This window comes from Cariama cristata, unplaced genomic scaffold, assembly GCF_000690535.1.
Source record: "Cariama cristata isolate BGI_N322 unplaced genomic scaffold, ASM69053v1 scaffold28615, whole genome shotgun sequence".
Taxonomy (NCBI): Eukaryota; Metazoa; Chordata; class Aves; order Cariamiformes; family Cariamidae; genus Cariama; species Cariama cristata.
This window is the reverse complement of record NW_009617339.1, coordinates 1-13,109: the sequence shown is the minus strand read 5'-3', so window position 1 is coordinate 13,109 and position 13,109 is coordinate 1. Positions and strand designations below refer to the sequence as shown.

General features: G+C 44.0%; 2 protein-coding genes across 3 annotated transcripts; one reads left to right on the top strand and one right to left on the bottom strand.

Moving 5' to 3' along the window:
- Nucleotides 1-4: 4 nt before the first annotated feature.
- Nucleotides 5-2,713, top strand: STAR (steroidogenic acute regulatory protein; the record flags this gene model as incomplete). Its single annotated transcript, XM_009700505.1, has 7 exons — nucleotides 5-59; nucleotides 682-795; nucleotides 1,067-1,194; nucleotides 1,275-1,433; nucleotides 2,037-2,221; nucleotides 2,420-2,513; nucleotides 2,606-2,713. Coding segments are annotated over 7 exons (843 nt in total), but the record flags the coding sequence as incomplete, so codon positions are not given.
- Nucleotides 2,714-3,441: 728 nt separating this feature from the next.
- On the bottom strand, nucleotides 3,442-12,905 carry ASH2L (ash2 (absent, small, or homeotic)-like (Drosophila)). Of its 2 annotated transcripts, XM_009700503.1 has the most exons (15): nucleotides 12,843-12,905; nucleotides 11,782-11,927; nucleotides 10,986-11,074; nucleotides 10,529-10,623; nucleotides 10,299-10,394; nucleotides 9,983-10,078; nucleotides 9,662-9,737; nucleotides 7,493-7,586; nucleotides 6,902-7,119; nucleotides 6,513-6,680; nucleotides 5,963-6,156; nucleotides 5,443-5,535; nucleotides 4,992-5,090; nucleotides 4,600-4,659; nucleotides 3,442-4,137 (listed from the first exon to the last, which is right to left on the bottom strand). In XM_009700503.1, exons 3-15 carry the CDS (start codon nucleotides 11,056-11,058, stop codon nucleotides 4,030-4,032), a joined length of 1,470 nt encoding a protein of 489 aa, XP_009698805.1. In that variant the 5' UTR covers nucleotides 11,059-11,074; nucleotides 11,782-11,927; nucleotides 12,843-12,905; the 3' UTR covers nucleotides 3,442-4,029. The 2 variants fall into 2 exon arrangements, with proteins under 2 accessions (XP_009698805.1, XP_009698806.1); XM_009700504.1 differs by lacking the exons at nucleotides 4,992-5,090; nucleotides 12,843-12,905 and having other exon boundaries at nucleotides 4,030-4,137; nucleotides 11,782-11,894.
- Between the last annotated feature and the right edge of the window lie 204 nt (nucleotides 12,906-13,109).

The window sequence follows — 13,109 nt, the reverse complement described above, 5'->3', positions numbered from 1 at the left end:
GCCCGCAACGTTCAAGGTCTGCGCCGCCATCTCCTACCGGCATCTGCGCAACATGACCGGTGAGGGGCTGGGGGGGACGGGACGCGGGGCTGGGGGATCCCCTCTCCATGGGCTGCCTGCGGTGGGCAGGGCAGGAGGAGGCTGGGGGCTCCGGGGATGCTCTCCCCACCCCATGCCCTGTTGCTTTCTGGGTTTCGTGTTTTACTGTCTCCACGACCCTTTTTGCGCCCAGATCTATTGCTGGGGCTCGAGGAAGGGGATGGCTGCGTGCCGCCCCTGAACGCAGAGAGTGGGTATAGGGAAAACTTTTTTTTACCGCAGAGAGTGGCTATAGGTAACACTCCCACTGGCTGCAAGGAATTTGTATTCTTGTACTCCTATTTTCTACGGCCTTTCCTGGGCACACACATGATTGCGCCTCGGTATTTTTACGGCTGTCATCTCCTCCCCGCATGCTTGCATGGCTTGGACCTGGAGCAAAGCCTGGGTTTGTTTAGGACAGCTTCTGTCCCAGAGCGGTGCAATGGCAGCCAGCTGCTCTCTGTTCCTGTAGTGACTTTAGTGAAGACGACAAGCAGAGACTTTTTCAACGTCGTGTCTTTAAATTGGAAAAAAACCTAATAGCAAACCCTCTGCGGTGCGGTGCCTGGTGCTGGTGAGTGATGTGCTCTCTGCTTTCAGGTCTGAGAAGACAAGCCGCTGTTGCCATCAGCCAGGAGCTGAGCAAGCTCGCCTGCCACAGCACAGGACCCAGCACATGGATTAACCAGGTTCGCAGAAGAAGCTCCTTGCTCAGTAAGTGACCAGCAGACCGGGGCTCTGTCCCTTTTTGCTGGGTAGTGACCGTCACGGGGCTCAGGAGAGTGGTTGGAGGAAAACCTGCTTGTGGGTAGCCTGTGCTTTTGCTAAACAGAGGGTGAAGGCAGTGGGAATTGACTTTACTTCCCCAGCCCCTGGGCATGGAGAAGTGTATTTGATGTAGATAAAGCTTATGTGGCGTTAGGATGTGTTACTCGACTGTGCAGTGTTCTTACACTCACTCCTGCTTTTGTCTGATCCTGCGCAGGCTCAAGGCTGGAGGAGAAGCCCTTCAGCGAGATGGAAATGTCTTACATCAAGCAAGGAGAAGAAGCCCTCCAGAAATCGCTCAGCATCCTCGGGGACCAGGATGGCTGGAAGACAGAGACAGTGGTGGTAGGTGCTCTGCTTTGCAGCAGACTGACGTGGACCTCCTGTAAGTATTTGTGATATTAATTCTGCCTTCCCCTCTCCAGGATAACGGAGACAAAGTGCTGAGCAAGGTGCTCCCGGATGTGGGCAAAGTGTTCCGACTCGAGGTGGTGGTGGACCAGCCCCTGGACGCGGTGTACGGTGAGCTGGTGGACAACATGGAGCAGATGGGAGACTGGAATCCCAACGTCAAAGAAGTGAAGGTAGGAAACGCGTCCGACCTGGCTCAGCCAGGGCTTCACACACACGTGATGCTCCGAGCAGCACTGGAAGGGCCAAAGAATCACTTTGCCCATCGGAGCGGGAGCACGGGGATTTCTCCACCCGTTCTTTGGGAATGGAGAAGCCAGATTTTAGCTTGTCCGCTTCCTACTGCAGACCTAGAGTTTGGTCTGCAGTAATCGCGTTGCTACGGCCGCAGAAGTGAGTCTGTAGCAGCTTGCCTGCTACTTATTCTGTAGGAAAGGCACTTCACCGCAAGGTAGCAGGCCAGTTCTGTTTGTTGGTAAATTTGTGCTGTTACTGGAGAAGAAAGAGCACAGTACCCCAGTGTGCATGGAAGAGCATTTTGCTGTTCCACATCTTGTCTGGAATAAGAGAAGCATTAAGAAAAATACCTTCCCTTTTCAGGTATTGAAAACTAATGTTCTGCATTCTGGGATGAAGCAGATATTTGCAATTTTTCTCACTATAAACACCGAGTTTTTGTAAGGGCGTGTATTTGAACACACGGTAATCAAAGCTAGCTTTTACCTATGTTTGCAATAAATACTTCAAATTAACGTTTTTAATTCTAAACTGTCCAGATTCTCCAGAAGATTGGAACGGACACAGTGATCACCCATGAGAAAGCAGCTGCTACGCCCGGTAATATTGTTGGACCACGGGATTTTGTGAGTGTCCGGTGCTCCAAGAGACGTGGCTCCACCTGTGTCCTGGCCGGCATGTCCACAAAATACGGAGCTATGCCAGAACAGGAAGGATTTGTAAGGTAAATTATAAAAATAAGGTAAATCACCTTTGGCATTCATGAAAGTCAGATTCACACACTAGCTTGTGGTATGGGTTCAAAAGCATTAGCAGGAACTGCTAAGGAAACCCTAATTCACAAAGCGCTGTAGCACGGCTGTCATTTTTTTTAGGCTAAAAGTAGTTGCTTTCTAACATACCTGCTGCTGTCCTCTCACAGAGCTGAGAACGGTCCCACGTGTATGATCCTGCGCCCGCTGCCCGGCCGTCCTTCGCAAACCAAGCTAACGTGGCTTCTCAGCATCGACCTCAAGGTAAGTTTTGCAGCAAACGTTTCCAAGTAGAAGCAGGAGTTGCATTTGGGGCAAGTTCCACTCACAGGCTGTACCTGCTCCTTCCTCTCCAGGGCTGGCTGCCGAAGACGATCATCAACCAGGTTCTGTCCCAGACGCAGGTGGATTTTGCCAACCACCTTCGGAAGCGCCTGGCCCGGACGGTGGCCGTGAACTGCTGACCACACAGACGAGTCTTGTAATGCTTTGTTCGGGGGTAAAGTGAGGGTAATGGAGTAAGTCAGACACATTTTAATTACAGCCTGTGCTAATTAGCCAAGGTCTTCAATAGTAGACACAATTAATTGTTTCAATAAATAAATAAAGCTTTATTTATTAAAACTAATTAGTTAGGGAGGTCACAGGGGCCTGCACATACTCATTGTGCAAATACAAGACTAAAAATTTAAGGCAAGTCCTGCATTTGTTCCACTGAGCATGTGCTGGCCCAGTCCAGCCCCTGTGACCTCCCTAACTAATTAGTTTCAATAAATAAATAAAGCTTTAATTAGTGGTGTCTCCTACTAAAGGCCTTGGCTAATTAGTTATTAGGGAGGTGCCAAACACCTAACTGGGAAGGCAAGGAGAACCAGCACTGGCTCAGTGGAGCAATCACAAGACTTACCCTCAAATTTCACTCCCCTCCTTCCCCCAAAACACAGCATGCACTTACCTAAAAATTTTATTCCCTTTTCCTTCCCCCAAAGCAGCTCTAATTTATTTTTCCTGTACAGATGCACACAAAGCATCAAATTATTTATTCATTCAAAGCTCTGCAGCGATGATCATTGGCAGGAGGCCCTGTATAACTTGTCAATGCAGTGAGCAGAAGGAGATCTCTAAAGCATAGCTACTTTGAGTTTACATCTCATTCATAACAAGTCACAAGACCAAAAAAAAAAAAGAAACAAAGAGTTAAAGCCTTTATTTTTAAACTGGTTTCCAGTTTGTGGGGGAAAAAAAAAAATATTACAGTTTGGACAGAAGCCCAAATTTCAGTCTTACATGCAGTAGTCTTGTTACAACACAATCCTTCTGGCTGGAAGCTCTTGTTTACAGTTAGCCAAACACAGCTGAGCAGAAGTGTCAATGTTGCTTCTGCAAGTGTACATACAACAGGTAGGTCCAACTACAGTCTGCTCTCACTGAACAAACGACTGTTACAACCCAGGTACATCACATGAGAAGTTACCGCAACACAATACTTGCTTCTTCAGCTAGCTACACTGTCAAAGTTACTGAAGACTTCAAGGGATGCCCACAAATAGCACAAGACATACTAGGACTGCATTCACTTACGACTCCAGCGTAATGGTAGAGTGTGAATCTTCAGCAGGTAACAAATAAACATAACGCCTGCCATCAAGAGCTGTGTTGGCTTCACCTTCTTTGCTCGTTGGTTGATCGCTCTGAGTGATGCATGTTCCTCTATAATAAAAACCGCTTGACTGGATACCCACTGCGTCCTTTTTTGTTAACGCTGTGTCGCCCGCTTTGTTTATGGCTCCCAGGGTGGGCTTCGTCTTCCATCAACCTCTGTCTCTACGTGATACAGTACGTCTGCCAGTGTGTGTTCTACAACGGCACCCCAGCCCATGTCACTCATCTGCAAAGGGAATGAAAGACGGTTACCTGGAGTCATGAAGTACAGGCTCGGGACAAAGACTGACTGGCCCTGTCATACAGCGGCATTCCAGGACTGTTTCCCTCCTGAAAATGTTAGTGTGGGGGAAAAAAAATTTCCAAGTGTTTCCTTAAATAAGAATTAGAGCCCTCTTACTGATAAAAGAGGGTAACACAGGGAAGAGCAGGGACTTTAAGATCTGTCAAGAGGAACAAGACAGCATCTACTATTTTGTTAAAATCTAGCTAAGTTCTTTGTTAGGGTGTCTGTCCTTAAATATTTTTAAATACAATCCTTTTGGCTACACTATCCAAGTACAAAGACTGAAAAGGACAGATACAGGCTTGGTATAAATCAACTCCCACCACCACAACAAAATCTCAACCACGTTTTGTTTAAATCTATCACAAAGTGGGGGGTAAAAAGCTTCAATTTCTTACTTACTGGACGGTAAGTGATATCTCTAGGTGGATACTTGAAATAGGGCCCAAAGTTTATAGAAACCTGTGGAAGACAAATTTGTCATTAGAGAAAAAAAATAATAAATAAATGCAAATTTCTTTAGTTTTCAGTCTTCCTCCCCTCCTAACTCCTGAGCCTACCTGCACCCTGTGCAAATGAACACATGAACAAACATCCTTGGCACGAAAGGACAGCGTTCATTCAGTGGTTCGATAAATTTACATCACACAAGTGAACACTGTTCCAGAGTTGCTTCACTAAAATAATTCCCAGCTTGCTTCTTCACTTGCTTGTGTTCCCGGAGTGCCCACACTGTATGCATTACTAAAATCATGACACCTTAGGAATTCTCTTTCAAAGATTATGTTACTTACTGTGCAGCCTTTGTACAAAGAAATAGCAGGAAAATAAACTCCTTCAAAGATGTCTTTAAAGGCAATTCCTTGGCTGGCACCATTCTTGAAGAATATTATCTGAAAAAAATGAAGAGGTTGGGTTTTTTTTTTTTGCGTTGATGCTAACTTCCTGACCTTACTACAAAGCAATCTTCAAGAGGCAGCTTAACCTACACTCCCCTTTACCAGAGGCCAAACAATTACTGAAGTGACAGCACTCGCATTACAAGCAAAAGGCGCAGCTGATTTCCTAAGTTCACGTTTATTGTTGCTTTAATAAAAGCATTCTTTTTTTTGACGAAGAACTAAGGATCAGCCTCCCTTTGTGCTCATTAAATGCAAGCAATTAATATACACAATAAGCCAGTCACAGCAGGCTCTCCACTCTTCTTGAAGTTCTGCATCTTCCACCTGCCAACACTTCACTGACCTGGCTTCCGGGTGCTTGCTTTAGGCTCTTCTCCGCTTTGTCCACAAAGTCCTTCTCTTCAAAGTACAAGTAGCTTTTGAATTTGATCAAAGCCTGAAATATTAGAAAACAACCACTTCAGAAGTAAGCCAGAAAAACTGTTACCTTTCATGACACGTTAAAGAACGGCAGACCTACAGGAGCCCTGCTGTGGGATAGGCATTGCCTGGTGTGTCAGAGTACCCGTGAAGAGTGATTCACACATCTCAAATGTTTCAGAACCAGGAGGGGAAGAGAAGATGAAAGGAGATGTGGGCAATCTCACTCACAATCTGTGCAGAGTCTTCCCCTTGCAGAACCTCTGAGTGGTTCTGAGCATTTTGTTTTCTTGAGCTCAACCCTTTGGACCTCTCCCCTATGAACTACAGAGGGAGGATGGAAAGGATGCACTCAAAAGGGGGCAAAAGTGAGGCTAGAGCAACCTGTTCTCCACTTGTCCACCTCGCCAACGCTTAATCCGATAGCAAACTCCACACCTCACCTTATCTTTGTAAGTGTCAGGCAGCGATTTGGCAGTCTCAGTATCTTCCGGAAGAGTGATGTAAAATCCCAGTACATCACCCTGTCCATAGCCAGATGAATAGTGTTTCCCTATCGACTGGTGAAACTTTGTTCCCTTTTTGCTGCGCCAGGAGTAACTGAACTTGTCATATCCCAGAGGTGCCTGAAGGTTCCCTGTGGAAATCAACGTTTCTTCATGAATACACAGCATAGCAGGAGCACCTCTGTGTGTCCTACTTTGAGTTTTGGAAGAGTAATTACATTCAGTTAACAAATACAACTGCCATTAGTACAAATGTGTTGACTACAGTGTTAAGCAAGGCCAAGCATGCAACAGCACAAAGGATCCACCCGTACTGCAGTTCTGTCCTGTTTAGATCACCTGCAGAAATAGTTTCCCCTTAAGGAAAGCAGTGAAGAAGCAGGCAAGCTGAACGTGACTTACCCTCCTTAGCTCTAAATTACTGGGGAAAGAAATAGAGGAACCAGGTGGAATCCACTGCTAAGAAATACTTGGGAATATTATTTACCCAATGGCTGTGACCAGCCTAATCTGGCAGCTGTGTCCGGAGGCATCTCATCCATGGATATTTCAAAGTACCACGCTCCTTTCCGCACTCCATGCGAGGCTCGTACCATCGAATAGCCCTTCTCGCCGATAACAGTCAGTCTGTCATCAGAAATCTTTAACTGAGGAGCTGTGGTAGACAAGAGAAGGTGATACGGGTGGTTCATTTGTGATTTCTAACGCGCGGTGACATCAAAAGGCAAGTGAACACACAGAAGGGGATTTTAACCTTTACACCTCTGAAAGCAATTATGTCTGAAACTTCAATAACCGGTAATGTCAGGTTACAGAAGACAGCCCCTGTAAGAAGAGCTGGCTATACAACTTGCATATGATTAGCAAGCTTTGTACCTCGGTCGTGCAGTGCTAGGAGGACTCGTTCATACAGGCAGGCTCTGTAGAGGTCCCCAGGAATAGGCTTTCCTGCCCAACAGTCTAGCTCCAATTTTTCTGGGTCAGGTGCGTGGGGGTCAGGCTCAGCCAAGATGTAACGATATCCATCTTTATTAAAGGGGTGTTCCAAAGGATAACCGTGGGGTGGTAAGCGCTGAGCGGAAAACAACGGGTCACTGTGAAACACAAAAACTACAGGTTGGCATCTCATGGTGGCTATGGTTCAGTCACAAGTCAACCCGGGACAACTTCGTACAGAGCTGTACCTGCAGTGTTCACGGCCTGCACGCTGCTTTGCTTCCAAGAGTCTGTGTGAAACGAGTGTATGCTCATCTACAAAACGAGTGTACACTCATCTATTTCAAATAATTTCTAGCATGTCACGTATCAATAACATCACAGGCATGATTCCCCATAAACCTACTGAGGGCAGAGACAGACAAGAGGCAGCTTAAGGCACCAAAAGTAAGGCTGTCCCTCTGACTAGTGTCCAACACCTCGATGCTATTGATGCTCATCACTGTGCCACCGCATCATCTTTCCTCCTACCTTCTGGTTTTTTTGGCTGTTCCCGTTGTCCCTCCATCTTGTTGCTTGCGCTTTGCTCCCCGTCCCTTCCCACTGCTTCCTGCAGCAATTCCCCCTTAACACAGAAACCACGGCATGTTAAGCAGCTGACGATCAGAGAGAGCCCGTGAGCGTGGAATCTCCACAAACAGAAAGGAGTAGAAGCAGCCAAATTAAAAATCAGTTCATGAGCTCAAGTACCTTCTTCCACAGTTATACGTGAAACAGACTTTATTGAAAATGAGCACAGCAAAATCCAGAACTTTCTCGTAGCTTCTACTCAACTTTTGAAATGTTTAAATTTAGAGTGGAAGCTAAGTGAGATTTATCAACAAAATGAGCTCAACTCCAGCTTTTAAGGTGAGAATTAAGAATCTTTTCTGCCAAAGACCAGCAGCACTGGGATCCACTTCAAAAGCATTATTATTTGCTCTCATGGAGATTCCAGTCACAGTTCAAATTTATTTCTGCAAAAGTCACAGAAAACCCAAACCCACAGCACACGCTGTCTGATTTTTAAGCAAAGTCGTCATCCCAGTGACACACTATGTTGGAGAAACACTATGACACCAATACGCAATAAGCACTTAACATTAAATTTCCATCTATAAAATAAAATAGACCTAAGTTGAGGAAAAATGAAAAGCAATAGAGGTGTTTCTCTTCAGTATTACCAAAATCAGTGCTACGATTGAACACCATATATTATTTCAAGTTACAGCACTCAATTTTTACTCATAAATAAAACCATAGTACAGGAAAAGCTACACGTCAAATTGAATCCAACTAATATCAGTATAACATTTTAATACATTAAGTTGTATATTCATTTTATCATTACACTATTTAAAAAAAAAATCATTATTGATTTACATGGAAAACTGTAGGGTTTTTTATGTACTGTAGATAAACACCTTTATGAACCGCATAATGTGTTGTAACTAAAAATATAGTCAGCTTTTAAATTATCAGCATTCCCCTTACGATGTAAAGGATTCAAACTATTGAAGGAACACCATATTCTGCACAAACATGACATGATCTCAGCTGCACTTGCTAGTTTTAGTGCAGATAAACATTTAGCCTCTCCAGTTTGTCATCACTTATTTGCCTAAACAATCACAGTATCATACCAGCTCACAGATTCAGACTCCTTATTTGGCACTAAGATTTAAAACTACAACAATATCAGGTCAAGTCATACAAAATAAAACCAAACATAAGTGAAAATAAAACTTCAAACCAGTCAAGTGGGGCAGAATATGATAATCAAAAGCTTCTAACCACTAAAGATTAAAAAGTGAAATTGTTGTTTTGTATTAAAGTATTATTGCAATCACATCAGGGCACGCTTCTGATTTTTAATTGACTTTAGCTTCTAAGATAATTGAGCAAAAAAGCTTTGCAAACAATACTTAAGTTTTAGGAGCTGAAAGGTAAATATTCACCTCCCAAAGAGGCTCCACCTGTAAGAACAGAAGTGGCACCACATATTCGTCAATCTTCCAGAAATTAAACAAAAAAACCCCACCAGTGCATGAAATGGAGACAACGCAGCCTTAAATGACTATAACCCTGTTTTAGAAAGCCCCAAATACCTCCCGTTAGGTGTTACTTGAATGTGTTTAATATAGAAAGGTGTAAACTTGCACACAAAGAAATCTCATCCGCAATTAATATTACTACAGTAATATTACAGTAAGTCATCTCAGCAAGCGAGGCAAAATTGTTAGCACAGCTGTCATTCCGCAAATAGGAACAACAGTAAAATCCAAGCCGTGATTATAAGGACTAATATACACTTTCCCCAACTAATTTCAAATCTCAAAGTGAGAGAAACGGGAAATCTGAATAATACAAGTACATAAATTAAAATCATTACGGAAGAAAACCAACAAGCTCAGGTTTCTTGCAAGCACCTTGATTTAGCTGGCAGTTGAACCTTCACAAGAAGGTAAGATGAATCTATCTCTATAAAAAGGCATGGTAAGACTGGCTGAACGTGTTTTGAACATAAGCACAACCTCAGTTCACACGACAGGTTTAACTGCAGTACCTCAACTGACGTAACTGCACAGACACCCAGTTATAGGACTGGGAAAATACAGCTTAGTCCCAAATATTCAAAAACCACCTGATTAAAGAACTTGCCATTTAAGTTTCCGCTTGTGGATACAGCATTGTTCTGTTTCTGGTTATCATATGCAGGACCAATATTGGCAAGATCCTAAGAGATAAAAAAAAAAAAAAGTCTGATGTATTGACTCGGTCAAACTTACCACTCAAAGCCTGAACACGGCACTCCCAGGTGCTGGAGTACTCCAACACGTCGCTTGGCACAACACAGGCTCACAGAGTGACTTGCTTAAGTTTTGCTCATTTGACTGAGCATAAGCCAGCAGCAAAAACACCTCCCACCCTCTTCCTCCCAACATCCCACAGCACACTTTCCTTCCACCTGTAATCACGTACCTGGTCTAGAAGTCCAAACTTGGGGTAATCTTCTTCTGGGTCTTTACTCCCTGGGTCTGGATGCTCTTTCACCAAGAATACATCTCTTTCTTTACACTAAAGCAGAGGAAGAGTTTAAGTTACACATAGTAAGATCGTATCAAGTTCATTAATGAGTGTTTAAATCACAGTATTTACTATTAATATGTAGTACGTACATCAATGACACAAGAAGCATTAGAATCTTCACCATTTAGCTCTAAGTCAGCGAACGTGAACGTCAGACAACTGCTCCATTCACAGAAAATCCTCCGCCAATTTAATTCTGAATACTTACCATAGTTTTGACAATATTATTAGGCCAAGTCATTTTCCCAGGTCTCTGTCGTGTTGTCATACACTCCCAGTACTTATCAATAAATGGGATAATATCCTGTAAAAAAATAAAATAACATCGAGTCTTAACAGTGTGGGTCTGAAAGTCTTGCTGCCAATATTTGTTTGAACTTGCTCTTCACCGAAATCATTGCTTACGCAAATGCATGATGATTTTTATAACAGCCGTACCTTATCTTTTGAGAACATAGTTTTCGGGTGCTCATCTTGTGTCCTCGACTGCCACGTTAAATTGGCCAGAGCACTAAGGCACATTTCCTTGAGATCTTAAAACCAAAAATATACCAGAACAAGAATTACACTTCACGGGGAAGATCAAACATACACCCATGCACGCAGCGATTACTAACCACACAGCATCCATGCTCTCTTGAATAACACTAAAACCCTCACAAGTCCTGTCCTAACTCAACAGCCCTCACTAAACAGCTGATTTTCACCATCTTGACCAGTTGGTAGCAAAACAGCAAAGCATTTTTAGAAAAAGACAAACATGCTGGTTGCTAATATGGGATTTTTTTGGTCATTTTTGAAAAGTTTCAGCAGAACCCTGCCACCAACTTCAGATAAAATGAAACCTCTAGGATTATCGTGCACAAAATTTCAATGAATGTGCTTTTACACTTACTTGCTTGTTTTCTTAAGAAATACGTGTTCCCACTGTGATGGCAAACATTACAATGGAAGCTGTAGTTGGTCATGAAAGGCAGACATGATCTGGAAAAGAGCACACTGATTTGTAAGTTCTGGCATACGTCTAACTTACTACATCACGTTAAGAAATTAATTCTTCCAAGTTAACAAATTAATTATCAAATTAGGTTTATCAAGGGCATCAAGAAAAGCCTCAAAGCTCTTGAGAAAAGTGTAAGCAAGCTATGTGTCATCTTCTGGTTTTAGAGAAGTCCTGAAATTCATTCAGCAAAATAAAAGACAACAATCCAGAGGATCTGGACAAGGAGCCTGATCTCAGTCAATTAATTCTAACCGGAAGTCTAGGTTACTTTTCAGGGACAAATGCAACCAAAAAACTTAAGTTTTTCGTAAGTCCAAGGTCAGTTCCACAGGAGTTCTACAAAAAAGCTGAATTTACTTTTTGCTTACAGGAAGATTTTATTTTTTGTTCACGTCAATTGGAAACGTCTGTTGAAGCCCCCTCTGCTTTTCAAATAATGTTTACAGGCCTCTAAGGCACCAAGTCCAAGGATGGCTCCAACAGTCCTAAAGTTTTTTTTAAAGTTGAAATGTATGAACATAAACAGTTCCTGCTGTGTTGGGTAAAACTTTTGTTATTTACATAACACAATGGTTTCCAAGTATCCAAGGACCTGGAGAGGGTCCTAGTCCTTGGGAATTCACACTTTAAATAACTCCATTTTTGCTAACCAAAGTTTCAAGCCCAACATTAAGCAGAGCTTACGTACGTAGTATCGATGCCAAACGTGTCTGCGGTGAACCACTTTGTACAAATTCCACACTGCAGCTCTATCTCTCCAAGCTGCCGTCCGTTCTCTTCATCCACTGAGCCTGCCTGAGCATCTAAGACTTCAGAGTTGTCCCCAGCAGCTTCCTACAACCAGAGCAGATCAGGAAACCTGGACTGGCTTAAAGATTGACTGAATCAGACAGGAAAGAAGTTTTGTGCAGTAACCTGTCAAGACAGGAGAATTTAGAGGGAATAATTTAATTTTCCCCCTAATACACAGCCATGCTGTGAGTGAGCTGGAATTATTCTGTAGATTCAGTTAGTAAGAACAAGTCAGATGGGTGAGGACTTAATTTCCAAAATAATTATTTAGAGAACTAAAACTAGACGTAGCAAGATGAAAGTCCTTCTCATCTGAACCACAGAAATGTGTTCAGATTTTGTTTTTTGAATAACTACCTTCTCACTTTCTATGGCTTCATCTTACCCAACTTAGTAATCTTGGAAAACTGAGAACGCTTAATAGACTTAGCGCGTCAGGCATTGCCAGATATCTATTTGTTAAACAGAAACATTTCATGTTCTGAAAAAAATTTCTACACTTGCCCTTTTTACACACCCTGTGGCTATCTTATGCCTTTGCATCTCCCCTGTCATCTGTGCAGACACTAGATCACTACGAAATAAGAATCCTTTGGGAAAATGTGCTGAGGAGGGGTGGGAAACAAAGGGGAGAGAGGAGAGGGCTAGCAGTCCGGTGAACAGGTATTCCAAGGATAAGCCTCAGCCTGCAGTGATCCACAAGAGGGAAGGACAATTTCCAAGCCCAGGATCCTTAGCTCTTGCAGACCCGCACAGACTCCACCAGAAGGCAGACGTGCTGTAGGGACAACCAAATTGCGGTCTCCGGCAGGAAAGGCAGCCAGGCAGCATTCTCACCAACAGAGTGCATGGTCAGCTTTGGGCTTTCTCACATTCTCTACCTGTCCCAGCTCCGCAGAACTCACCCCCATGGACCGGGCCTCTCCCAGCAAGCCCCTGCTGCCCACAGCCACCTACCAAGGGGTCCTTTCCATTGGTGGACTCTGTCTCCAGAGCTGTGGTGACATCGACCAGGGCGGCATCCCCCCTGTAAGAGAACAAATGAGTTCCTGAGAGAGGCCCCCACCTCGGCCCTAGAGGAACGGCGGCGGGCCGCAGCCTGGCCCTGGCATGGACTGAGGCGACCTGGGCCCCCCCGGGCAGCAGGGGCCGGAGACCCTGGGTACTGCCCGTGTTGCTGGGGCACAAAAACCACCCGAAACCCCAGGGCTTCCCGGTGGAGGG

What these genes read in the sequence shown, in the direction of transcription:
- ASH2L (XM_009700503.1), bottom strand. Translation starts at nt 11,058, where the DNA reads ATGACCAACTACAGCTTCCATTGTAATGTTTGCCATCACAGTGGGAAC. An exon ending in CTGACACTTACAAAGATAAG is followed by an intron (nt 5,536 to 5,962) that starts GTGAGGTGTGGA and finishes CTAATATTTCAG; the next exon opens with GCTTTGATCAAATTCAAAAG. An exon ending in CTTTGTACAAAGGCTGCACA is followed by an intron (nt 4,660 to 4,991) that starts GTAAGTAACATA and finishes TGTCTTCCACAG; the next exon opens with GTTTCTATAAACTTTGGGCC.